Source organism: Uranotaenia lowii, chromosome 3, assembly GCF_029784155.1.
Source record: "Uranotaenia lowii strain MFRU-FL chromosome 3, ASM2978415v1, whole genome shotgun sequence".
In the NCBI taxonomy this organism is placed as follows: domain Eukaryota; kingdom Metazoa; phylum Arthropoda; class Insecta; order Diptera; family Culicidae; genus Uranotaenia; species Uranotaenia lowii.
Window position 1 is genome coordinate 7,282,015 of NC_073693.1, and position 27,156 is coordinate 7,309,170.

The following is a 27,156-nucleotide window of genomic DNA, read 5'->3' on the forward strand; positions in this document are numbered from 1 at the left end:
TGGCTCTGCTTTTCCTTATTTTATATTCACTTACCGGCTCGATACAGATTTGTTGTTTTTCTCTTGCTTTCGTTTTTCATTTTCCCAAACCTTCAATATAACTCTTCTACTTTTGTTTATTTGTTTATTTTATCCTCTACTATAATACTAGGTAGTTCATTATCGAGGGGTTGCTTGTGTAATTTGGCTTCTGTGTTTATAAGTTGTACTTGGTGGAATCACCGGAATGGGGAAACCAGGTGCATGGCGGGGGACGTTTCGTGGAGAATAAATAGTTTATTATTCGCTTTCAACCATGTGTCTGTTCCATCGACTCTTGTGGAATCGTGTGAACTGTTGATTTTTGGAGAATCGATTATTCTTAATCTTCTGTGATCGGTTTTTTTGTCGATTGCAATTATAGGAATGGATATGGAAAATGTCTTGTTCATTCGGAATTACAATTTACGAAGAGTTTTCTCAATTTAATCAGCTGTCGAGTTATTTTGGTGACATCAGTGGTAATGAGATCGTCGTTGATTGAGCGTTAAGCGTTGGATTTATTTGTTATTACCACCGTTGCTGTTTGCCGGGGCCGGTCCGCTGGGTGATGTTCCGCGCCTTCGCATCATAATCGGTGATCGTTTGGGGGATTTGGCCAGCACGATGCCGTTTTCGCCCTCGGGCGACGGTGATGATCCACCCCCGGTGGCAGAATTGCGCCGCGACGCCGACAGGCGCACCTTTGTGTCCAGATGGCGGAATCTGCGAAATGGTAGAAAAACTCATTTTAATAAAGTTGAATCATTTTTTTTTTCTTCAACGATTCTTCAAACCATGAGACCGCATATGGTCTTGCTACTGGTCCTCATAAATGATCATGTCTTCGTTTAAGTCGTTCTTTTAACCGAGTGCCCACAAAACCAACTTCCGCAACCACTTACCTCAAAGGCATATCGTTCTTCGGGCCATCCTCAGAATTGGCAAAAAGGAATGCCAGTGGCCAGCTGATCCATGATGCCGAGCCAGGAGTGCTACAAAGGTAAAGAAATGCAATCATAACCTTCCCTATGTTTGCTCCCATTTTGTAACCTACTTTGGGGACTGCACTGTAACGACCGTTCCATCGACGGTCGGCGAGGTCAGTTCCGTAGACATCCGCGGTGTTTGAGCTTTGTTGATGGCCGGATTGTAGATTTTCGGATCGCTGACCATGCGCACGAAGAAGGATCGCTTCTGGGCCAAGGTGTGGGTCTTGCGGCGATCAACGATCTCGGTGACCTCATCGGCCTGTTCCTTTTCCAGAATTTCAGCCGCAAAGTCGGTGATAACGTCCCAAGCGTAGTCTTCAATGGAATAATACTTTATCGATTTCAACAATCGTCATGTGAACCTAGAACCTTACCAATATCTTCAATGGTGGCGTTTTGAGCGACCGCACAGAATCGGATCACGAACCGCTCGTTGACAGACGCTGGGACCATGTGCAGCTTCCCAGAGGCATTGATACTGATGAGTAACTTCTCGGTGATTCGGTCCGATCCTTTCAATCGGAAGCACACCAAGCCCAACTTGACTTCGTTACACACCTCGAAGCGATTGTCCTTCTGAACCAATCGTTCGAAGCGCTTCGCCAACTCAATGTGATGTCTTATGTAATTTTGTAACCCGGTGATACCGTAACTTCGTAGAACGAACCACAACTTTAGGGATCTGAAACGTCGGCTCAATGGAACTCCCCAATGACGATAGTCGATGGCCGAATCCGAATACCCATGTTTCAAGTAAAGAGGATCCACCTAGACAAAAAAGGGATTCGGTTTTCATAGATTCCTCCAAAAATCCCAAATTCTCAACTTACCACCAGGGCCGAGGTTAGCCGAATGCGATCACGAACCCACAGGGTCGAACAATCGAAGCTGGTCAACAACCACTTGTTCGGATTGGTGTTGAACGAATCCGCACGTTCGATACCCTTGAGCAAATATTTTAGCTCCGGGCAGATCATGGCATTGCCGGCATAGGCCGCATCCACGTGCAGCCAAACGCTTGGGAACCGCTGCAGTGCGTCCCCGATTTCGGAAATATCATCAAACGCACAGGATCCCGTTGTTCCCAGGGTTGTCGAGACGAAGAACGGTATCAGGCCCTGCTGTTCGTCCTCTTCCATGGCCTGTGGACGCCGAAAAAAATATGATTCATCATCACGAGACAATACCAAAATAAACCTTTAAAAGTTGTTGATGATGGGGTTCCATCCATAAATTACGTAACGCTAAAATGCACTATTTTTGCCCTCTATTCCTCCCATTATATGTTGAAAATCGTAACACCGTGAAGTACTATAGAATCCCCTCCTATAGAAATTCAAATTTTGACATTTTTGTCAATTTTGATTACTGTAAATATTTATGTTAATTTTCAAAATATTGACAATTTGAACTATTTTGACAATTCTGGAAATTTTGATCATTTTTTTTTTAAATTGACAATTTGAGAATTTTCAAAAGTTATCAATTTAGAAGATTTAGACAATTATTCAATTTTTATAATATGAGAATTCTGAAAATTACAAATTTCACTTTTTTATAAATTTGATTTTTTTATTCATTTGTTTTGACGATTTTAAAAATTTTGATTATATTGACAATTTTAGAAATTTTGGCTGTTTTCGTAATTGTGACCATTTTGGCCATTTCACAATTATAAATATTTTTACAATTTTATTGATTACCAAAATTAACGATAATTGTGTATAGAAACCTTTTAGAGGAACAAAAGTTCATTAAGGTTTCCACTGAGTTTTTTCAATCAATAAAATCTTAGTTCAATTATTAAAAAAAAAAAAAAAAAAAAATACATTTTTATGATTTCATTAATTTGATATTTTTTACATTTTCGACATTTTGGTCAAATTTGACTTTTTCGGTAATTTTATCATTTTTAACAATTTTTACATTTTTATTTTCAAAATTTTGATAATTTAAAAATAATATTAATTTGAATTAGTTTTACAAATACCGAAATTTTAGAAATTTCAATAATCATGACAATTCCCATCATTTAGGCAATTAACCAATTTGACAATTTTGTCAATTTTATTAATTTTCTCACTTTTTTATTATTTTTAAAATCATGTCAATTTTGGAGATTTCGACAATATTGACCACGTTGATTGATAAATTAAACAGTTTTGAAAACATTTCAGTTTAACAATTGATAATTTCGACAATTTTTACAATCTCACAAATTTTGTCATATTCATCATCTTATCATTTTTTTCAATTTTACATTTTATAGAAATCAGACGGATTTTACAGGTGTAACAGATTTTACACAGAAAGTTATTTTGACAATTTTGACATTTTTCACATTTTTCATAATTTTGACCATTTTTTTGTTTTTTTTTAAACTAAGCCAATCTAATGATTTTTTCAAATTTGTACACGGAAAATAAAAAAAAGGTAAAATTTACCTTTTTGCGAGGTGAATTTTTTCCACCCCTCTTTCGAGGTAAATTTTACCTTTTTTTCATTCACCTAGCAAAAAGGTAAATTTTACCTTTTTTCAATTCACCTAGCAAAAAGGTAGATTTTACCATTTTCTCATTCACCTAGCAAAATAGTATAATACCGTTTTCCCATTCACTGATTTAAAAGGTAAATGCTTGTTTGTTTGATTGGTTTCTTCAATAATAATTAATTTAAAAAAAACACACAATTAATGAAAAAATTGGTATTTATTTTAAATAAATAGGGACTGTTACCTAATATTTATTTTTGAAATATATCACCGTGTTCTTTGAAAATTGTTGAGGCAAGTCCTTTGTTCGCCAAGCTTGTCAGGTCCGGCTTGTCCGGAATAATATCTGAAAGCTGACGGGAATACAACACGAAGCTCTGTGGGCCGATCTGAAACAAAAGCAAAGTATTATGAAGAGAACCAGCACAACTAAATGAAATCTAAGAAAACACTTACCATTTTGTTCCGATTTTCACATATTGTGCACGAAGCAGAACGTGTTCCTAAACGGCAAAACAGCTTAACCTCAATAAACGGATTCGTCAAATAGTTACTTTTTTTCGAGATGATTTGTACCATTTTGTTTAGCTCAATCCAGGTCAACTTCACCTCGCTACGAGGTAAGTTTTACCTTATTTGGATTTACCTTTCTTTCTAGGTGGATTATACTTTTTGATTCAGCTCAATTCAGGTGAACTTCACCTCGCTACGAGGTGAAATTTACCTTTTTTGGATTCACATTTTTTCTCGGTGAATTGTACCTTTTTTCATTCTTCGTTTCAGGTATATTTTACCTCGCTGTGAGGTGAGTTTCACCTCGAATAGGTAGAAGTTACCTTTTTGGCTTTTGCGAGCATTCACCTTTGCTGTATCGGTAAATTTTACCTTTTTATTATTTTCCGTGTAAATTAAGTCCATTTTATTATTTTTTTAAATATTTTTTCGACCTGCTGACAGTTTTGATAATTTTCAAAGATTTGACAATTTTGACAACTAAGGCAATTGAACATTTCGACAATTTTGATTAATTTGACAACTTCCACAATTTTGCAAATTTCCACAATTTTGAAGATTTTTTAGAGTTTTGACAACTTTGACAATTTTTTATCTGACCGTAAGTTGCGGCAAACCCGAAGCAATCGACCATGTGCTCGCTCGGCTAAAATCCCGAGTCGATGGGTGGGGTTAGAGAAACAAGAGAGATCAATAGAGGGAAAGATCACATGCGGGATATACATGGTGTTTCGATAGAAGGTCCAGCAGTTGATCGGCAGAGCTCGATTGCTCGCCGGTTCCGGTTGGCCGGTTCCATCACGTTCACCGTGGTGGAATTGGCTAACGCGCGGTTGTAGCGAAGCGGAGATTGCAGGTTCAAGTCCTGCCGGTGAGCCGTTGTATCTTTTTCGAAAATTTCATGATATTTACGGCTTATGTTACTTCGTTCTTTGATACCTCATGTTTCTCTAAGTCTTTCTATCACATTAGAAAATGCAATTTTTATAATTTTGTCCCTCAATTGTTTCAATTTTGCCAACTTTATCAATTTTCCAGGTTTTACAGATTTTGCAAATTTTACACATTTAACAAATTTTATGCATTTTACAGATTTCACACTTTTTTTTAAAAATTTGATATTTGAACTCCTTCAATACTTTTATGACAATTCCTACATTTTCACAGTTTTATAAGTTTTGTGACTTTTGTTAATTTGAATAATTTGTCAACGACATTTAAAAAAAAAATCAAATTGTAAAATTTTTCAATATTGAAAGCTTTCACAATTTCACAAATTTTACATTTTTCTAAATTTTACGAAATTTCATACATTTCCACGAAATTAACCGTTTCGACAATTTAACAGTTATTGCAGATTTTGCAACCAACAAATTTGAAAGATTATACTGTTTTCACGACTTTCATATAATTTATAGATCATTCTGGTTTCAGTGATTGTTTTGATATATTTTGCAGATTTAGCAGATTTAGACAAATTTAATAGGTTTAACAGGTTTTACAACCTGTCCAAATTTGAAGATTCAATGGATTTTACAGTTTTTGCAGACGTTGCAGTTTTCACAAGTTAAACAGATTTTACAGATTTGAAAGAATTAAAAGATTTTAAAGATTTCAAACTTTGAAAATTTATACAGATTTCACGAATCTAATAGAATTTGCAGATTTTATGAATTTTACAGACTCTACACATTTTTGCTTTGATTTGAACTTCTCCAATGTTTTTCAATTTAAAAGAAAATTCTTAGGATATTTTTTTGTAGAGAAATGAATCCAACTGTGTAAGTTGAATTTTCAGGAACTAGCTAAGATGGAAATTGATGTTGAAAAACATGCGAAAAAAATTCGCCTTGTCTCCCGATAGGACTTGAACCCACATCTTTCGACTACAGCATGTTTTTCAACATCAATTTTCATCTTAGCTAGTCCCTGAAATTTCAACTTACACAGTTGGATTCATTTCTCTACAAAAAAGTTTCGCTGACTGAATGTTTGAATCAAGACCCATTCCTGGGTCACAGTTTAAAAAAAAATTCTCAGGGTATTTTTTTTTAATTACCTTCTATTTTCTCTTCCTTTTTGATTCTTTAATCAAATTTTCGAAAGTGACCCGCAATCTCCGGTTCAAGTTCCGTCGGTGAGCCGTTGTATCTTTTTCGAAAAATTCATGATATTTACGGCTTATGTTCTTTCCTTCTTTGATATCTCTAAATGATTTCTAATACTTTTCGTCACTTTCGAAACTTTGAAAATTTTTAGGTACGAAGATGGACCAAAGCAAATTCATGTTTAAAAAAGATTGCTGATCAAAATATGAATAACTTGCATTGTTCAGTTTATTTTCTAAATTTTTTATTCGTGTTTTGTTTATAAAAGTATGTTTTTGGATCTCATTTGGGATTTTCTTTAGTTTTTCCAAAACTTCACCTTTTATTTCAATTATGGTGACCTCTTACCTTGTTTACATCGAAAATCACAACAAACCCATTAATTCTATCTGATGTTTATCTTTTCTGCACTCATCGGTATCAGTTCAAGGTTAGCTTACAATCGAATCGAATTGCGTTTTATCTTCCGTCTCGCTATGCTTTTGCTATCGAAAGTAAATAAGGTCGAAGAAATTTTGCTTGATATTTTGAATTTTGTGCCTTTTATAAGAATTCAATAAATAAGCTTTAAAATCAGATCTATTATTTTTCTGTGTCGTTTAAGCTTGAAAGAGATTTTTAAGAAAATCATGTTTTGATTCTGTCAGTGTTCGTATTTTCCGAGTTGAATTGAATTGTAAATTTGTAATATGATGGATAAACGAGTGAACGCCTTATTAGATTTATAATAAAAAACCTACCTTTATCAGTGTATCCGCCCGGAGCGAACAGCGCTCATCTGGTTCCAGGATCCGCAGCTTTACAAAACTAATCATGGCGGCCTTCTCGACGCAACTGTGGGCCTCCTTGGAGCAATAGGCCATCAACTTGGACAACAGGTGGCCCTCCTCGACGAATGGATGCTGCTGTTTCAGGTATTTGATGGCCTGAGCCCGGGCAGCCAGCATCGACACCAGGATGCATTCCGAGGCCGACGTCTGTTGGCGGGGTGATGATTATAGTGATGATTGCCCGTTTACCCCAATCAAAAAGGCCCTAACTTCCATTAATTAATTACCTGTATTACGCCACCACCTTTGCTTCCGGGTTTAAGTGCCAGAAACTGATCCGGTAACCCAATGGCCTTTCCTGTTTCCACCAGAGATAGCGTTAGAGAGCGAAGACAAATAGCAAAGAACATAAACTTTAATGATTGGGGAAGTATGAGTTATGAAAAACAATTAGGACGACAAACTCAGAATGCCGCCAGATGGCTATCTATTTATATTCACTATTATTCAGTCGGTAGCAGAAGATTGTGGAAAACGTTAATTGAATTAAAAAGCAATTTGTAGCGCTCTATAAATGATGTTGAAATGGCCAGAGGTAATTTCGCCTTGACAGCTATTTGCTTCTTAAAATAAAAAAGAATACCTTTAATCAACGATATCAGGTAACATCCTGAACAACAGGGGACTTGATTTGAAAGCCTATGAACACGACTTTTGTGGTAAAAGTATATGGGGTCAACGATACATAAACGAAATTGAATTGACTAAAATTTTCCAAAAAGGTAATTTCTCCCAGTAACCATCTACGGACGTAAGCTTGAAGATCAAGGAAACACAAGTCACGCTGATTTAAGACACCAGCTTAAAAGTATTACATCAGCGGCCAGAAAATTCGGGAATCCGATTTCAACACCCTAAATGCTCAAAGCCATAGCTCTAGGTACAGATATGCGGTTGTGCGATGCCTACGCTCATTAGAAACTCATTCCTGCATTTCCCACCGACATTCCGTACATACTTTCGCGGAATATCGATTCACCGACCTCTCCTCTGACGTAGGACTACTCGGAACCAAAATCCATGGAATGCCTCACACATTTGATGCGAAAAATATCACCTACAAACATACCCGCATATACCTTTTCTGTAAATGCGTCTTGTCTTCTCTGTAAACAAAACATTCCCCATCCGAAAAGATGAAAATGAACTCCGCCGCACCAGACTGCGTTTATTTAAAATACTATTGCGGTAATGAGCAATGAGTTTGTGTTTCCTAGCACAGAGGTCTAGAGCAGTCTTTTACGTTTCGGCCGTCAATTCCATTCATATTTAGTACCGAGTCGTGTTTTAAGTTTGCCTTCAAAAACATCAGTTTTACTCATCGCCATTCTGGCTACTGGGCGATGATCCAGTTAATAAACATAACAACAATCGACTATTTTGGGGGCATCCATTGGTTCTATAAATAAAAGTCTGTTTAATTTCCAAATGAATACAGTGCTATTTCGGGTGAGATGTCTCCTAACCTGTTATAGGCATCATAAATTGATTATTCATACAAAATCGATGTTATGCCAAAGAACAAGTTTATTTGACCTCTAAGCGTTGAAAAAAATCATTTATGATCACGTTTATTAATACCTTAAATATTGCAACTCCTCCCTAATCTCCTTACTTCGTTCCCGTCGTTCGGAGGAATAATTAAAACCTGGATTAGAAAGCTCAATTTGCGTTTGCAGGTTTCCGAAACATCTATCGGTCACGTTAGACCTCTCTACGAACAAAAATTTCAATTTTCAGTTCAAACATAAAATCCGTGTTATTTTATGGGTGCGTTCGAAACTTGGTGTACATATGCGGCGACGAACGCGAAAATTGAAAGTATTAGGTACGGAATCCGCAGCGTAGTTGAACCGCAGAATTAAGAAATGTTGACGAGAAGCAGTCAAGGTTTAGATGAAGATGAATTAGATGAAGACGCTAGCTCCGGATCGCCAACAAGGATTTTTTTTTTCGGCCCTACACGTCAGATAATTGGCGCTGATTTCTTTAGTATGTAAGTGATGTATTTTTCAACTTTAACCCAGTCTGCACTTCCATTTTAATTTTACATAAATAAAATCTCTATACCGCTATTACCGGTAAAACCCATTTGACGAAGGGGGATAACAAAATACAGATTTTGTGAAAAATTCTCGGTACTACCATTTCTACAGACAAATTTTTGGTAGATGTTTTTCCCTTTGCTCGTTAACTTTGCTCTTTTAACCTTCTTGTTGTTTTAGACTTTCTCAATAGCCTTACGAAAATCAAATCTGTTGGCACTTATGATCATGGAACTGACAGTCTTTATGAAGCGTCGCATGACCAACAAGGAGTTTTTGAGTGAGCAAACTGTTGCTTCGCTTTCTGCAATATGATCACCATATTCACCACCGAAGATGTCGACTTCAACAGATTCAGGTCAACCAAATAGTTACACAGCTCAACGATAGTTTCAGTGTAAGATCAGATGATTTGGTCACTTTGTTAAGGAATCTTTTTCGTAGTATTCCGTCTCACGACATAACTTAAAGAACATAACTTCTAAAATTCACTCGGTCCGAGAAATACAATTGGTGTTTTGTTGTGTTGGACGGATCTTGCGAGATTTCGAAATTGCAGCGCACGCGTTTTTCCCCCGTATGTAAAAATCGTGTTTGTTAAATTGTTTAGAATAGTGAAATATATGAAATAGAGAAAAATTTCAACAGAAGCTAATAAAAAGATGACTCGTGGATGGGTCGTCTTAGTTTTGGTTGAAAGTGATTCAATAGCGCATTCAAAAGTGTTTGTGAAACCGCAAGACGATACCGTGGAAAAATTAAAAGATTTTCGTTAGCAGTTGAGGTTAACAGAAAAATATTTTCTGAATCACAATGTCCAAAGATGAAAAGTTGGAAATTAAAAATGAAAGTGTGTGTTGGGCAATTTTTATTTTGAGAGCAGCTGAAAAATTCATTTTAAAACGGACGTGAAAGCGGGAATTATTTGTGATTTAGTTTTCATTGAGCAAACGTCTTGAAGTTGTCTTGTTGCATACCGCGGATTACTGCGATTATGTAAATTGGTTAACTGTTAAGGACGAAAAAAAGTGAGAAAACGTGTTTTCTGGAAGGAAAGGGGTTAGTTTTTGATATTTTTTTAATATACCTCCGGCCGAAGCAGTACCGCAGTATCATCACTAATGATGATAGTGATTCCCAACGAGAGCCAAAACCCGGTGAGCCAATTCCAATCTTTCGCCTTTATATTTTTTTCACTTATGCACTAGTTGATGGTTTTAAAATGTTTGCATTTTCATAATGTTTTTTAATCATATAAGATTTACATTTTTAATAAGTAAACTGAATACAATCACCGACTTTTAAAACTGAAAGTTCATTATTTGCAGAGAGGTTTTGAAGTTATCTCACTATCAAATTCTCTTAAAAGGGTAAAATATTTGAAGAACCTTTCGAGCTCTTAACAGACCTCGATAGGTTTAATGTTCTATTAATGTTTCCGTTTCTTTTTTATTTTCAAGAGCGAGTAAAGGCGCTTTATCCTTGGTCTAAGACCAGAAATGATTGTACACTGAAATCCAAAACAGTTCAACGCAGAAAAATACAAGTAAATTTTTAATAATGTTTCATCAAATAAATCAAATTTTTAAAAAGAATTTTAGTTTCAAGTTTTGTGATTTCTGTGTACCAAATAAATCATTTCCAGCCCATGAAGAATGGCTCTAGTGATTGGTGAAGTAACATTACATTTAGCGTGGTATTTTCATCACGGAGCATTTTTCTTAGCATGCTTCCAACGATCCCCTTTGAAACGTATGGTACTGGTGGTCCACGTTTCTTCCTGTTCCTGTGTTCCAGATGTCTTTGCGTTCTCTGCTCCATGGTAGGCCCAACCATTTTATGTTTTTGATCATTTTGATGTTTTTTATGTTAAAATGATCAAAAACATGAACAAAGACAAGAAGAATAATAATACACGCTTATTATTCTTTGGGACTCAGACATAAGTTCTGGCTATGGAAGTACGATTAGTGAGTGATTAGTGATAACTTCTAAAATTCACTCGGTCCATGGCAACCGTTCTTAAATTTCTCGGACATTCCACATTCGCCAGGTCACGTTCCACTTGGTCTAACCACCTCGTTCGTTGCGCCTCTGCTTGTCTTGTTCCTACCGGATTCGTAGCGAACACCTGTTTTGCAGGACATTCTCGCAACATGTCCCGCCCAGCGTATCCGGCCAGCCTTCACCACCTTCTGGATACTGGGTTCGCCGTAGAGTCGCGCGAGCTCGTGGTTCATCCTTCGCCTCCACACTCCGTTCTCCTGTACGCCGCCAAAGATGGTTCTTAACACTCGTCGCTCGAATACTCCGAGTGTACGCAGGTCCTCCTTGAGCGATATCCATGTCTCGTGCCCGTAGAGAACAACCGGTCTAATGAGCGTCATATAAAGGTTACACTTCGTGCGAGGGCAAAGTCTGAAACTAGGCCTTCGACTAGCTCAGGACTCCAGCCAATCTCAGGGTCGGCTCGTCGTAGCTGGGAAATACTTACCAACCTGTTCGACCTTGATTCCTCCCACCCAGTTATAACCTGTATTTTGTTCCTTTCGGTGTACGCAATAAAGTAACACAAAAATTGAAAGGGCAAACAAAAGTCGTATATTCAAAGTAAATATATTAACTAAATGGAACTCTGGGGAAGTATGAATTTATTCTTAACCGCTCGACTCACTACTGTTTACCTTTGCTGCAACACTGCTCGCTGGAGACACGTCGATGCCGGGAAGTTCGTTGCCGTGGTACCACGTGTATGGTTCCGGGATGCTGCCGGGGTTGCCGACGCCCTGGTGCGTCGCCTGGGTGTTTTTTCGGCTTCGGGATGCGCTTAGTATTTGCGCCGGGCCTGGGTTCCTACCCAAGACCTAGGGTGAAAACCGTAGTTCTCTCGATGGAAGTCCTAGCCGTATGTTGACGGACGGCCGTGTTTTGAGCCGTATGGTGACGGACGGCTGTTCGACCTTCTTGGGGACACGGGGACACTTATGGTGGTTACAGTGTCCTTATGATATGCACTTTATGCACTTTTCACTTAACCAAGGTCCAAAATAACGACTGACACTTGGATGGCGGGAAGGGTAATTTTGGCGTCTTAAAATTCGCGCACTATTTTGTCGAACGACACTGACGGACTTCGCGTTCTCCAAGGGATAAGAGGCCGGCCCATTTGTGCGTCGGCCTTTTATCACCTCCCCCGGTACGACCAATCCGGTGATGTCGACGATCCTGATTGGGCCACGTCATTCCCTTGGTGTTTCCGCATGTGGCGCGAATTTCGTATGTCGCAGATGGTGTCTCGGCTAAATGGGTTGGCATAACAGTAGAGTCGCCCTAATCTGTTACACGGAAAATAAACTGCTATCCTTCTATTTAAAAAAAAAACTAAACTTAACTGCCCAACTGATGATAAAATAATTAATTTTAATTATATAAACCAATACATTTTATTGCGTAAAAATTTACATTTACCTACATTTTATATTTATCATGGCAAAACTTGCACCGAAATTCATAAAATGCAGGTTGTAACCGAGTAGGAGGTTACAAGTCTTCTCGGCCGCAGTTGCTTGTGGAGTCCATAGAAGGCACGACTTCCGCTGATTATTCGGCGCTGGATTTGGTGTCATTGTCTGCGGTCACCAGTGAGCCGAGATAGACAAAGTCTTCGACTATCTTCAGCTCGTCGCCGTCGATCATGACATTTTTATTACTGGACAAGCGGGTTCAGTCGGTCTCGGATCCGCAGGCCAGCGTGTACTTCGTCTTGGACGTATTAATCATCAACCCAATCCTTCCTGCTTTGCGTTTCAGTTTGCGATAGATCTCGTCCACCGCCGCACCTGCCGATTTTACCAGATGTTATCATGATTCAGTCGGTCGAATGCTTTTTCGACACCAGCAGAAGAGAGTCCTGGCATTCGTTAGTTTGTTCCAGTATTATTTGTAGCATTGTGATGTGGTCCACACATTCAGGATCAAGAGAAAGCTCTGTTTGTATTGGATGTCGGGATTGCTCTCCTTAGATCAGAAAATATGTATGTTTGTTTTGGGGATAAGTTTTGATTGCATGGACAGAAACAGATGAAATTTTTAGTAAAACTAGCAAACAATGTAATGTTTACATGTGCAAAATTTGGTGACGATCTGTCAAGTGGTTTCCTAGATAGAATCCAATGAAGAAGTGCATCGAATTTTATTTTTGGGCGTCACATGCGCCATCTATACTTTACACTAGGAACCTCCCTTTTTCCGAATCAAGGATTTTTTTTGATGATGTTCTCTATTTCTTGGAGCTATTTCTTCAAATTGACTCAAAATTATGCATTTGATAGAAGTTAAGAGAAGTTTAGCACACTGTCCTCCTTCTGGAAAAAGAAACAACGTCGCTGACTTATTATCACTCCACCACAGTTTTCTCATAATAACACGATTCCAAAACCAATCAAAATGAAGATATCATCTTTGTGAAACACATAAAATTATCTTATTTTAATCGCCGCTGGGATATATTCTTATTTAATTTTAGGCATTTCGGCGAGTTATGAAAATTCAAGGTAGAATGTTTAGACAGAAAATGAAAGTATTATAGGTGGAAAGATCATGTCTAAACATTCTACCTTGAATTTTCATAACTCGCCGAGATGCCAAAAATTAAATAAGAAACATATAAAAGTACTATAGAAGGAAAACGATCGAGATTAGAGGCATTTTTCTTGTATATTTGACTTTTTTATTGTTACGATCATTATTTACCCCTTACGGATTTACAGCTTCCACGAATTGCCAGCCTTATTAAAAATGAGTAATCAATTTATTTAAAATCCTCCGAGATCCAGCGTATTCCTGGTCAACAGCGGCGTACCTCAAGGGAGTCACTTGGGACCAATACTTTTCATAACTGTAATGAACGAGCTCCCCGAAGTGCTGCGTGACGTGTTTGTGCTGATCTACGCGAATGATTTGAAAATGTTCCTTCCTGTTCGGTATCCCAAGGATTGAATGGTTCTACAGAATTTTCTGAGTGTTGCAGCCATTTTGGTTTGAAAATCAGTGCCTCAAAACGCAACGTGATCACCTTTTCAAGGAAAATGAGCAAGATAGTGCACGATTATTGTCTTGAAAACAACTGTTCCGTAGCAAGAAAATTCTGAGTGAAAGATCTAGGCGTAGAGTTGGATGCAAAACTTAGTTTTTCGAAACATATCGAACAAGTCGTTGCCAAAGCCAATTCCATGTACGGTATGGTTAGCAGGATTTGTCACGAGTTGGACAATCCTCATACTATCGTCTCGATTTATGTTGGACTTATCCGAACCACTATCGAATATGCCAGTATTGTGTGGCAGCCATACTACAATGTTCATAAGAATAGAATCGAAAGAGTTCGAAAACGATTTCTAAGGTACGCCTTGAGAAACCTTGGCTGGCAAGAAGATATGCCAGAATATCGAGCCTTGTGTATGCTGGTTGGCTTGGAATCACTAGAAAATCGCAGAAAATCAATCGACATGTTGTTTTTAAAGGATTTGACCTGTGGAAAATATTTTTCACCGTATTTGATGCCACAGATTTCTCCTGACGAAAGACGTAGCAGTCTACGCAGCTTACGACCGTTCCAGCTCCCTAACCGAATTCAAAACTACGCTTGCAATGAACCAATATACAGAATGATGGCGCTCTACAATGCACATTAGACTGCCCCAAATTTGTATGGGAAATTCAAAACCTGTGAAATGTTATGCGCTGCAGGCTGAAAATGATCCTAGTCCTAGTGCAAGATCTCATGCCAAATTTGTGCCAGATCGGATAACGGGAAGGGGTCTCTCAACGAGCCTGAAGTTTGTATGGGATTTTGAGACATTTTGTTCGGGAGAAACATGAAAAACCAGTTTTTCATCAATAACTTTGGTTATTGGTTCAAAAACAAGTTTTCCTAAACCCTAAATTATGACAAATATTTCATCCAAAGACTGCATTTCAATTAGAGTTAAGATAAGAAAGTTATTAGGCTTCAAAAATGGGCTAACTTTTTTAAGGATGGTATTCATCACTGTTAATGAGTCGAGACGGTCGAACATATTGACGCCTAATTAACAGTGCTGAATACCACCGTTAAAAAAGTTAGCCCATTTTTGAAGCCTAATAACTTTTTTATCTTAACTCTAACTGAAATGCAGTCTTGAGATGAAATATTTGTCATAATTTAGGCTTCAAGAAAACCCGTTTTTGAAAGAAATAGGTCGAAGGGAACCAAAGTTATTGATGAAAAACTGGTTTTTCATGTTTCTCCCGAACAAAATGTCTCAAAATCCCATACAAACTTCAGGCTCGTTGAGCGACCCCTTCCCGTGATCCGATCTCGCCCAAATTTGGCATGAGATCTTGTACTAGGCCAAGGATCAATTTTAGCCTGCAGCGCATAACTTTTTCAAAAGTCGGGTCATTTGGGGCACTCTAATGCACATGCTAACGTTATAAAACTGAATATGTCCAGAGAACAAATCAAAAATAGACTTAAGTTAGTTTTTTCATAAATATATTGTAAACACCATTAAAGATAAAAGGCTGAAGCCTAGGATCTATCAATAAATAAAAAAAAAACTATTTCTCTAATCTTCTCCGAAATATCCAGGAAAGACTTTCATTTCCATTTCTTTCCATTTTTTTTTAAATTTTCACCCCGCTGTTTAGTGCACGGTTTTGTTTTTGTTATGTTTTAAAACTAGTCAACATAAATTTTGGCCTGTTTGCAGTCTGTTGGGCGAGCCGATAGAAAGTATTGATCAGTTTTACCACTTATACAACGGAAATGTTCGGATTGCGCTTGATTAAGCCGCCTTCATAGGTGAAATCATATTCTTTACTTTGGTCGTATAGTTGATTTCAAGCTGTTTTGGGGTCTTTCAAAAGAACTTTCCTCAGTTTTTCACGATCCTGCACAAAAATTTTGGCCTATGAAAATATTCATCGTATGCTACCTCAAAGCCCACTTGATTTGGAACATGTAAATATTACAATGCTACGTAGTTTCTCTGAAAATTTCATCAATTTCCATCCATGCGATCAAAAGTAATTTACAAAACAAAGTGTTGCATTTTTTTCGGATACACTCCTTATAAGAGTCAGTGGTTTAGGCTCAACATGTATTTGCAAGAGATGGAATACTACGAAAATTAATAAATAATGTATATTAGAGAGACCAGACTTTTGAAAAAGTTATGTACTGCAGGCTAAAATTAATCCTAGGTACAAGATCTTATGCCAAATCTGGGCCAGATCGGATCGCGGGAAGGGGTCGCTCAACGAGCCTGAAGTTTGTATGGCATTTTGAGACATTTTGTTCGGAAGAAACATGAAAAACCAGGTTTTCATGCAGTGTTGGGATGAAATATTTGTCAAAGTTTAGGCTCGAAGAAAAACCGTATTTAGAAGAAATCGGCCCAAGGGGACCAAAGTTATTGATGAAAAACTGATGTTTTTTGTCTCCCGAACAAAATATCTCAAAATCCCATACACACTTCAGGCTCGTTGAGCGACCCCTTCCCGTGATCCGATCTGGTCCAAATTTGGCGTGAGATCTTGTACTAGGCCTAGGATCAATATTAGCCTGCAGCTCATAACATTTAGAGGTTTTTAATTCCCCATACAATATTGGGGCAGTCTAATGTACCTATATGCCAGATGGCGGCAACGTTACACGATTTGTCTATGTATCGTGTGACCAACATCTTTTAAATAAGTGGTCGTGAATCTCGTTTTTAAGTTTTTTTTCCTCAGATTTAAGCTTTTTTTGCCTTGAGAGCATAGGAGACGAAAGCTTAAATCTGTCAAAACGACGGGAAAAAAAGGGGAAATCTGAGAGATGTGCTCCATACGGTTTGTATAGCATTGCCAGGATGTGCTATATGCAAGTTTTGAAACGTGTAGATGTATAAGAAGTCTCTATCAGAATTGTTTGCTATGGTTAATACTTACCCAACCAATCCAACACAATCGTCTCCAACTCGGTGCAGGCCGGACTGGCCGCCCAAGAGAACCCGATGCATCCGATCCCGTCGCTCAGCATATCGCCCAAAATGGATGGGTACGAATTTCCCGACGGAAAGTACGCATGAAAGCGCGGATGCTGCCAGTGCGTTACACCGGGCATAATCTTACTCTCCACATCGGCCATAATCTTTTCCCACGGTTCCGGATCGTCGGGCGCTTCATCCGGCAGCAGGTGCCGCAAGTAGCCCGGCTCGACGCTAGGCGTAACGCGACGCTGCTCCAGCGTTTCCAAATAGTTACAAATGTATTCCACCATTTCGGTGCCCCGGCGTCGGAACTCTTTACTGTCCATTTTTGGTTATGCGAATTGCACACTTTTACTCCCACTTCCAGCAGCAAAGGTTGGTCTGATTAGCTTGTTGTCTATTGAGACGAAAAAAAGCGGTTGAGAACGAGCAAACACCCGAGTCAGGACGACCGAAAAACAACAACGAAAAAAAGCGAAACCTGAACCCAGTTTAATTACTTGTTGTGCATTGGGTAAATACGCACTAGGTACGGTATGGAAATTCTGGACTTGGATAGCTTTGCTCCGTATGATTCACCCGCCTATCCTGGATGGACCGCAGAAAAGCGAAATATTCCCCATACCGTATGCCATCGATTTTAAAAATAGAATCAGACTGGATATGCCAATCGAGAATGGGTTTGCAGAATGGCTTTTGTAATGACTTTGGCCGCGCCGTCAATATAGGCAGAAGGAGACCTGAATGCTTCTTGTCGAGCACCCGACATCGCATGTGAAATTAAACAAACCCCGATCGGCGGTGGTGAAAGCACACAAAAAAATACGTAGATGCTCCTCCTACTAGGACCAAGTGTCGACATCAGTTGGTGGTTCGCGCCACTCAAACGGTTGAACGATTGTTTACAATATGGTGGGCCATTTTGAACCGTTTGAAAACTGTGAGATACAATTTCACAGAATATTCTGCCGATCTTTTCCCGCGGTGAATCATGGCACTATTGTTAGTGTTATCGATAAAAATATTTATTTTAGGGAATTTCTCGCGTCCTTGTCTTTGAATGATACACGGAAACATTTCCATATTCGTTGCAAAACATGTTGAACAGCGGAAAATTATGCCTGATGTCAGTTTCAGAAATATTCTGGATAAACTTTTTAAAGCGAGGGGAAAAAACAATAAAAAAATGTCCAATATCTTTGTGCGATTTAAATATACTTGATGTGCTTTTGTATATTTTTCAAAACTTCTTCACTTAAAAATAAGAGAAGATTCAAAATGAAACCACAGATTTGATGACTTCAAAACATGAATTCAAAAATTCAAACCTCAAATTAACTTTTTTTATTCTTTATATCTTTATAGGAAAAAGCTGGAGGAAAGTAAGAAACAGAATCAATTCCAGGTATTTATATTCATGAAACTTTTTTTTCACACCTTGTTTATTTGAAATGGCTTATACCTGTAGGAGCCAAACTCGATTTTTGATTTTTTCAAAAATGGTTACTTCAGACTAGTTAAGGTACCAATTATTCATATGAAAATTAACATAGAAAGGGATACATGATAAATAAAAGAAGTGATCGGCATTTTATTACACCTCAAAAAAACTAATAAAAAAAACGTAAAACGGAGTAACTTTGATCACCGGGGTAAATTTGACCAACAATAAACTTCACATTATCATCAATAACTCAGTCTATAGTTTGAATTTTTGAAAACTGTTTTCTACGTTTGAAAGCCTATTGATTGAGTAGAGGAGAATGAGGATACTTGATCCCTGGGGATACTTGATTCCTTAGCTATATCTCGAAACTGGAGTGTCTTACAAAGATCAAATGTTCTGGAAAAATGTGCCAAAATGAGCAAAATAACAATGTTTGTAGTTTAAATTTTTTTAACAAAATAATTGTTTGAGTAATTGAACTTTGTTTGAAAAATTTCACAAAATGTAACTTGAAGATCTTTTTTCATCACTTTAAAATGTTCCTTACTTAAGAAAATTATGAAAAAAATATTTGTTCCAATGTATCAATATTTTCAAAGTAATGAAAAACTCTCAACTTTTTTCAGATAAAGTTTTCTAAAATGTTGATTATGGGTACAATTGATCCCCTAGAGTTGGGTACAATTGATCCCCCTTCCAAACGACATATTCTTCTTCTGAATTGATCGTTATGATTGCTGATTACGAAATTACTAATATTCATCCAAAATCTAATATTTATCAAACAATTGTCTGAAGAAAAGAGAAAAAATAATTAATTTTCTCTTAATTATATAAAATAGCGCCTTTAAGTATGCAATGCTATTAGCGTTGAGACAAAGTTATAGAATTTTCTTCTTATGTCTGCTATAAATTGTAAAATGAGAACAAACATGACCAAAATAGTCAATTAACACTCTATCTTGGGGTTTTGTTTGATTTTTATACCAGGATTAGGGCTTTCTGAATAAAAGATCAAGTCTCCTTCAATAGGGGCTCAAGTCTCCCCTAACTAACAATTTTTTACTCCCCCGAAAATGCTTCTAGTTCATCAACGGGTCCAAGTATCGTTCTCATTTTTGGAGCATAGAAACTTGAATTTACAAGCTGTCAGAAAATGTCAAAGACGGCGAGTTGCTAAATTTTTCCAAAAAGATATGGTGAAAATAAGAAAAGGGGATCAAGTATCCCCACTCTCCCCTTTATATAGGCAAAATTTGGTTCATATTTGAAATTTTTTTCTGTTAGTAAAAATCTGATTTCAAAATCTTAAAATATCTATTTTTTTCCAAGGTTCGCAAACAAACAGCTCTCTTGAAGATATTAAAAACATTTAAAAGCAAAGTGCAAATAGTGTTTTTAAAGTCATTTAATGATAAATATTTGATATTAAAAAAAAGACATTTTCCAAGAGTAAGCCCGTATTGGACATAATGGAAATTGATAGGAACCCTTTCAAATAGTTTACTTTGAAGATAAAATAAAAATGGAAATAGTGGGATGGCCTAGGGGAATGTGTGAAGGCTATATTTCATTTGTATTATGAAGCTCAAACTATTTAGCAATTATTATAATATTTGCCCCTAAATGTAGGCAGCATCATTGTTCTTTTTTCGATTATAAATATTTTTAAAATAAAATGTTGAAAATCAAGATAAAATTGATAAACTTGTATATGTAAATATTATGAAGGTGTTTTGTATCCTTAATGATCAAGAGAGCTCGTTAAAACCGTCAGAATTGAGACTGATCAATGTTATTCTCCCTAACAGAAAAAATAATCGAAAAATATTGAAAAAGTAACCAATCTTACTCCGGATGACGGTCCTTCGAAACTACACAGATTAGCGTATAAATCGTGAAGAAATTCAAAAACTTGTTTTTCCAAGTGAAATAATATCTGGGAAACAATGCTTTTTTTCATGGAAAATCTCTGGAAAAAAGGTTTCCCAAACTTCTCAAATCTGGAGATCTAAAAGCATCATTGAACCAAGATAATTTAAACATTTAATTCCTTCAGATCTATCTAATTTTGAGCCAAAAAGGTATATATTTATTAGAGTGGGAAAGGATCTATGGAAAAAATTTCATGATCGAATTTTGAAAACAGACTATATAAATTTTGTAGTTTGACCTATTAAAAATGACCTGTGCAAAATTTCAGCTCAATCGGACTTGATTTAGTGGTGCCTTAACGCCCTTAAAGTTTAGTTTTTTACGCTCAAAAATCACCAAAGGGGGGACCAAAGCAAATCGGAAAAATCGAAATTTTAGTTTTGATGCCAAATGACTTAAAAATGCTTAAATCGTCGAAATCTGATGTTATCTTGAAAAACAAATTTTGTCAAAAATCTACTTAAAATTTAAAAAATCACCAAAAGGACCAGAGGAAATTCGAAAAATCTAAATTTTAACTTTAATGCCAAATGACTTAAAAATGCATGAAACGTCGTTTCATGCAACGTTTATTTCGAACTCGTAACACCAAATTTATCCCGATAAAAAGCCAAAAATTTTCTGGCCGTTTTTCGGAAAACCGACTAAGTCCCAGAAATTCGCAATCTACAAAATATATATGGTCGGTTTCCGAAATTCGATATAACCCATTTGGCGGCCACCCTTATGTATATAAAACATAAATGCTACGCTTTAAAGTTTTCGTGTTGTGCTATTTTCCATGCATTTTTCGAAAAGTTGTAGTTTCCAATGTTTAATATCACCGGAAATAAAATTCCGTTGATATGTAATCAAATAAGAAAATAAAGCGAGACATAAAAAAAATATGATAAAAAGGAAGGTCGTGAGCAAGGTTGCCGAAATCACAGAAAAATCTATAGTTTCACCGAATTTCGAGCAAGTTTTCATCCCAGAATCTGTTTCACAGAACACAGAATTTCGAAATATTCACAGATTTCAGATTTCACAGAATTTATAAATTTTGAATGGATTTCCAAAATAATATTTTTTTTGCCTTAACTCAAATTAAGATTTCTTCATTTGAATCAGAAAAGTATGATAAGATTGGTAATGTTAATTGATTTTTCTCAAATAAAATGTTACAAAAAGCCCACCTTATTATTAATTTTCAATGAAGGATATAGCATCAAAGAAAACCATCACAGAACTTTTGGGTAAAATCAGAGAAAGTCAGAACTTTTTTTTCTCAAAAACGCAGAGTTTTTTTTTTCGGCAACCGTGGTCGTGAGTCGATTTTCCAGACATTTTTTTCATACCAAAACCATTTGTAACTGGAGTTTTAAAATATGAAAAAGCAAATTCCACAGCGTTCAAAGTAAGACCACTCAAAAACTTTGTTTTTTTTTTTAATTTTAGTCTTTTTTTGATGGTATTTGATACTCATTGTAATCCACAATTAATAAATACGATAATCAATTTTTACCCGATTTCTCGCACTATATGAAAATGGTATCAAATTAATCAAACTGTTATTATTTAAATTTTGTTTTCAAAACAGTTATTTTTAAACCTTAGAATACCAGTTATTTTTTATTCTCAATACCTATTCATGTTTCTTGGAAATCAAACGTGATAAAGAAGTTATGATCAAATATAACTTCTTTATCACGTTTGAATTCCAAGAAACATGAATAGGTATTGATAAGTAAAAAAAAACTGGTATTCTATGGTTTCAAAATTACTGTTTTGAAAACAAAATTTAAATAATAACAGTTTTATGTATTTTTGATATATTTTGATATTTTGATTTTGCCCTTGGAACCAGAAGGGTATAAGTGCATAGAAGCTAATTTCGAGAAAAAACGCATTTAAGTTGGTGTGTTGGCCATTTTCCATACATTTTTTCGAAAATAAGCGTTTTTTTCGAACGTTTAAATATGTACATATGAAAAAATATGAAAAAATCACCAATTGCAGTTTCAAACATGAAAAATCGTTTGGCATTATTAATTCAAATTTTTGCCCATATACCCCTATGGCATTGAGAGCATCGTATATCCTAATCTTTGATTTTTCAACTAATGATATCACAGCACTCATTCAATTTTTAATTTAATGTAATGATAGTTATCATCTTTTGAAAATGATTTATGACACAGTTTCCCACATTTAAGCTAGTATTTGTTTCAAATTTTTTTAAAAACGGAGAATTGGTGTTCAAATTTTTTCGATGCCATCAAAAACTTTACTTGGTATTTCTAATTGACTTAATGATATCATCTACAAACTTTATGTTGATTTTATTATTCTATACCAACACTCATTCCCACACGCTGAAATATGATTATTTATTTTGTGTCACACGTTTGTTTATACTAATTTATCATCCATCCTAACATTTGTTTGTTATCAGTTTTAGAATTTTTGTAAATAATTTAATCCCTGAAAGTATGCAACACCTTTTTATTTCGTTTTGTAGCAGCTTTAGTGTCATAAAAGGTGTAAAATTCAATTCGAACAAAACTGCAATTGGTGTTTTTATACCGTATGGCCTTTATGGCATCACAACTTTGTCAAAAACTTCGAATTTAAAGGTTAAAGTTTCTTATGAGACTACTCAATTAAAACAAAGTTTGTTGCAAGTAACCCCTTTCTATAGGTAAGGTGAAAAAGTCTGTTTTTGAGTAATCAAAAATTACTGGCGAAACTAATTTTTTCAGCGTTTCCAATGTAATCTCCCATAAACCTTAAAATTTTAGTAGCATAAGCCGTTGATTATCTCTGGACAAAGGTACATTTTACAGAAGCTATTGAAGTTAAAAAGTGTGGCATGCCCTATGTTCAAAGTTTTGGTTGAAAACATGGATCGTTTTTTTAATATACGTTTGTATGTCATAAGTCCAATTCATGCCCAAAGCATCAGAGGACGAAATAATAGTCTTTCATCATCAATAACACTAAAGAACAGCATTTTTGGTGCATATAATTTAATGACTGTTTTCGAAAGGTTTTGGTGTCCTGAATTCGAATCGAATTGTTTTAGTGATATGGCATGTGGAAATTTTGCACAGTAAAATCGATCATTGATAACTAATGAACCAACAAACCTATACATTAAAAACAAAAACTGATCTCAAATCTATTTATTATCCTCCATTTAATCAAGATTTCAGATTTTGCCAGATTCAAAGATATATACATAGCTTTAAAAACATTTTTTAGAAATTGAAATAGATAACATAACAACAATTTCTGATACCGCTCTTCGAGTATTTTATATTAAAGGTTTTAATTATTTTAAGAACTTTGTTGAATTTTGCAAAACTATTGGACTTATGGTTTTAAAAATATCAAAGGTGGTTAAAATTTCTTTAAAATTTCGTCGAAATTGCCGTATTTTGCAAAATTGGGAAAAATAGAAAATTAAAAAAAACTATTTTTTTCGCATGTTTTTCAACATCAATTTTCCCTTATCTAGTCCTTGAAATTTCATCTAAGTTGGATTCATTTCTCTACAAAAAAAAGTTTCGCTGACTGAATGTTTGAGTCAAGACCCATCTTTGGGTCACAGTTTAAAATTAAAAAAAACTTCCATAAACTTTTCATCAGAAGTCAAAATTACTCGCGATCTTCGGGAATCATTGATCATTCAATTAAAACCTTCTATATTCAAATCTTTGTAATGCTTTACATTTTTGCCGAAAAAGTGCCCAAATTAATAAAATGAATTTTTACCTATTTTCCAAAGTTATTTCGAAAACAAGAGCTGCTAGAAAAAAATCTATTGTCTATTTAGAATCAGCGCCCCCAAATTGGTCTAAATTAAGTCTTGAGTTCTTTGCACCTCGGAAAAATGTAAATTTTGTTGTCTTGTTCAATTTGTTCGAAATCACTGTTTGTAGATGTATGTAACATATAATAGACCTTGTTATTTTCGCTGAGCAAATGTTCGAACCTTTATCTTTGAAATCAAAAACACCGCGATTTATGGAAAATCTAAATTTCCTTCGTTTTCACTGAGGTTTAACAGGGCAGAAATTTGTAACCGATACTTTTTACCATTGATATAAAATCTTTCAAACTTAATTATTGACAAATAAGGAATTTGTTTTTGAGAAGTTGTTTCTAATTTATGTTTTTTTGTTAAAATAACCCTTTTTTATTGTCTCTGAAATTTATCTGTGGGTATTTTCTGAATTATCCTGCGACCCAAAACTGCAATCCATCTGGTATCCAGTAGTTCCACTCTCAAACCAATAACTTAGCACAAGCTAATGACAACCAACCAAAGACAAATGGGCTCCAATCACTCAAAAAGGTAGCAACACTTTGAGAAAACCGTGGCTCCAGAGATAGCCCAGCACACACTTTTGCGACCGATCCGCGTGACTTCCCGTGAACTACTGACTGAGCCCAAAGTTCCAACCGTTGTTGGGGATGAAGCGAAGCCACCACACAACAGCCCAACACAGCAAAATGCCTCAATCCGTCTCCATATCCACCGATTATCTTGTCCCGCCGTTCGCCATTCTAGCTAAACTACCAGCTCCTTCAACTTTTGCCCCTGTTTCCCCTAGAACCGTTTCCCATTGAACGGTGCAGAGTCCTTTGGTTTGAGTCGAGCGAGCGAGCAACAGGCTGATAATATGACGATGATGAGTCTACTGTTAGGCGCAAACTGTTGGTTGGGCGGAAAACTGCCGGAACTTTTTTTTTCCTTCGACAATGTCTCCTGGAGGACTCCATGTAGTCGTCATCGCCACCGTTTGAGCTTTCCAAAGCTGGAGTTGGTTCCAATATGGAGAGCTGGAGGATTCCGTTGGCATTCCTTCGACATTCCTGAACGTTCTGGGACAGTTCTTGTTTTTTTCTTGGCTCTCTCGTTCTTGTTATCTCTTTCTAGAAAAGTGGGAAATCGACCTTATAGTTCAGTCATAATCAACTCAACACACACCTGTGGAGGGTTTAGTTGACAATAAGCTTAAAGCAAGACGAACGACTATTTTTCCACCTGTTGCATGGTTTATTATGTACAGACGGAAAACTATTTGTACGAAATTAACGGTTGAGAGTTGAGATAATACACTTACTAATACAGTTGCTAAGTTGAATAAACTATCTTTCAAGAGATAGAGACAAATAGGAAGTAGATCTATTCTTATTTTTTTATTCATACTTAAGCATTACTTTTCGAAAATCAGAATAAAAGTTTTAATTGTGTTTTGAACCACGAATATTGAATCAGTGTCTGGATGAAAACCAAAAGGTCAAAGATACTGGTTCTTACTTGAAGCGTTGACTGATGGCGGTTATCAGAAATTTTCATCGAAAGGAAAACAAGAGTCATTCATCTCGCCACCATCGTTAATTGAGTTTTTTTCTCTTTTCGATATCAGTTCATTTGGTTGCACCCTCGAAAAATGCTGCCAAAGTTTCTCAACTCTTTCTCTGGTTCGATGAATCACAAGATAAAAATTAGGTTGATTTAGCTATTTAAATGCTGATATTTAAATTTTTAAAGGAAGCACAGGATTATAATAGGGTAAATGTACCGAAATTGGCATATCTATGACTGAAAAAATGACAAAAATGACATAAAATGACAAAAATTACAAAAATGACAAAAATGACAAAAATGACAAAAATGACAAAAATGACAAAAATGACAAAAATGACAAAAAATGTCAAAAATGACAAAAAATCACAAAAATGACGAAAATGACAAAAATGACAAAAATGACAAAAATGACAAAAATGACAAAAATGACAAAAATGACAAAAATGACAAAAATGACAAAAATGACAAAAATGACAAAAATGACAAAAATGACAAAAATGACTAAAATGACAAAAATGACAAAAATGACAAAAATGACAAAAATGACAAAAATGACTAAAATGACGAAAATGACAAACACGACAAAAATGACAAAAATGACAAAAATGACCAAAATGACCAAAGTGACCAAAGTGACCAAAGTGACCAAAATGACCGAAATGACCAAAATGACCAAAATGACCAAAATGACCAAAATGGCAAAAATGCCAAAAACGAACAAAATGACAAAAATGACCAAAATGACCAAAATGGCCAAAATAACAAAAATTACAAAAATGACAAAAAAAAACATTAATGACAAAAATTACAAAAATGACAAAAATTACAAAAATTACAAAAATTACAAAAATTACAAAAATTACAAAAATTACAAAAATTACAAAAATTACAAAAATGACAAAAATGACAAAAATGACAAAAATTACAAAAATTACAAAAATTACAAAAATTACAAAAATTACAAAAATTACAAAAATTACAAAAATGACAAAAATGACAAAAATGACAAAAATGACAAAAATGACAAAAATGACAAAAATGACAAAAATGACAAAAATGACAAAAATGACAAAAATGACAAAAATGACAAAAATGACAAAAATGACAAAAATGACAAAAATGACAAAAATGACAAAAATGACAAAAATGACAAAAATGACAAAAATGACAAAAATGACAAAAATGACAAAAATGACAAAAATGACAAAAATGACAAAAATGACAAAAATGACAAAAATGACAAAAATGACAAAAATGACAAAAATGACAAAAATGACAAAAATGACAAAAATGACAAAAATGACAAAAATGACAAAAATGACAAAAATTACATATATGACCAAAATCACCAAATTCACCAAAATCACCAAAATCATCAAAATCACCAAAATCGCCAAAATCAC

At 35.7% G+C, this 27,156-nt stretch overlaps 2 protein-coding genes across 7 annotated transcripts in view; one reads left to right on the forward strand and one right to left on the reverse strand.

The window, feature by feature from the left end:
- The window catches only part of LOC129755801 (ribonuclease P protein subunit p25-like protein), a 137,471-nt gene that overhangs the window by 105,621 nt on the left and 4,694 nt on the right, over positions 1–27,156 (forward strand). For 2 of the 6 annotated variants that reach the window (XM_055752456.1, XM_055752455.1), the window contains one exon: positions 18,378–18,417. The exons of 2 other annotated variants lie outside the window; for them this stretch is intronic. The gene's annotated coding sequence lies outside the window, so the exon portion shown is untranslated. The remainder of the gene's footprint in view (positions 1–18,377; positions 18,418–27,156) is intronic. 2 more of the 6 variants (XM_055752454.1, XM_055752453.1) reach the window with 1 other exon arrangement.
- Positions 8–25,249, reverse strand: LOC129755795 (aromatic-L-amino-acid decarboxylase). Its single transcript, XM_055752447.1, has 9 exons — positions 24,702–25,249; positions 16,972–17,409; positions 7,180–7,250; positions 6,863–7,099; positions 1,841–2,152; positions 1,385–1,778; positions 1,076–1,325; positions 924–1,013; positions 8–744 (listed from the first exon to the last, which is right to left on the reverse strand). The coding sequence occupies exons 2-9, from the start codon at positions 17,336–17,338 to the stop codon at positions 540–542; spliced, it is 1,926 nt and encodes a 641-aa protein (XP_055608422.1). The 5' UTR covers positions 17,339–17,409; positions 24,702–25,249; the 3' UTR covers positions 8–539.

Bases quoted from the DNA above. Each gene is read 5' to 3' on its own strand.
- LOC129755795 (XM_055752447.1), bottom strand. From the start codon at position 17,338: ATGGACAGTAAAGAGTTCCGACGCCGGGGCACCGAAATGGTGGAATAC. The intron at 7,100-7,179 runs GTAATTAATTAA...CCCCGCCAACAG, and splicing joins AAGGTGGTGGCGTAATACAG to ACGTCGGCCTCGGAATGCAT. The intron at 1,779-1,840 runs GTAAGTTGAGAA...TTTTTTGTCTAG, and splicing joins GGCTAACCTCGGCCCTGGTG to GTGGATCCTCTTTACTTGAA.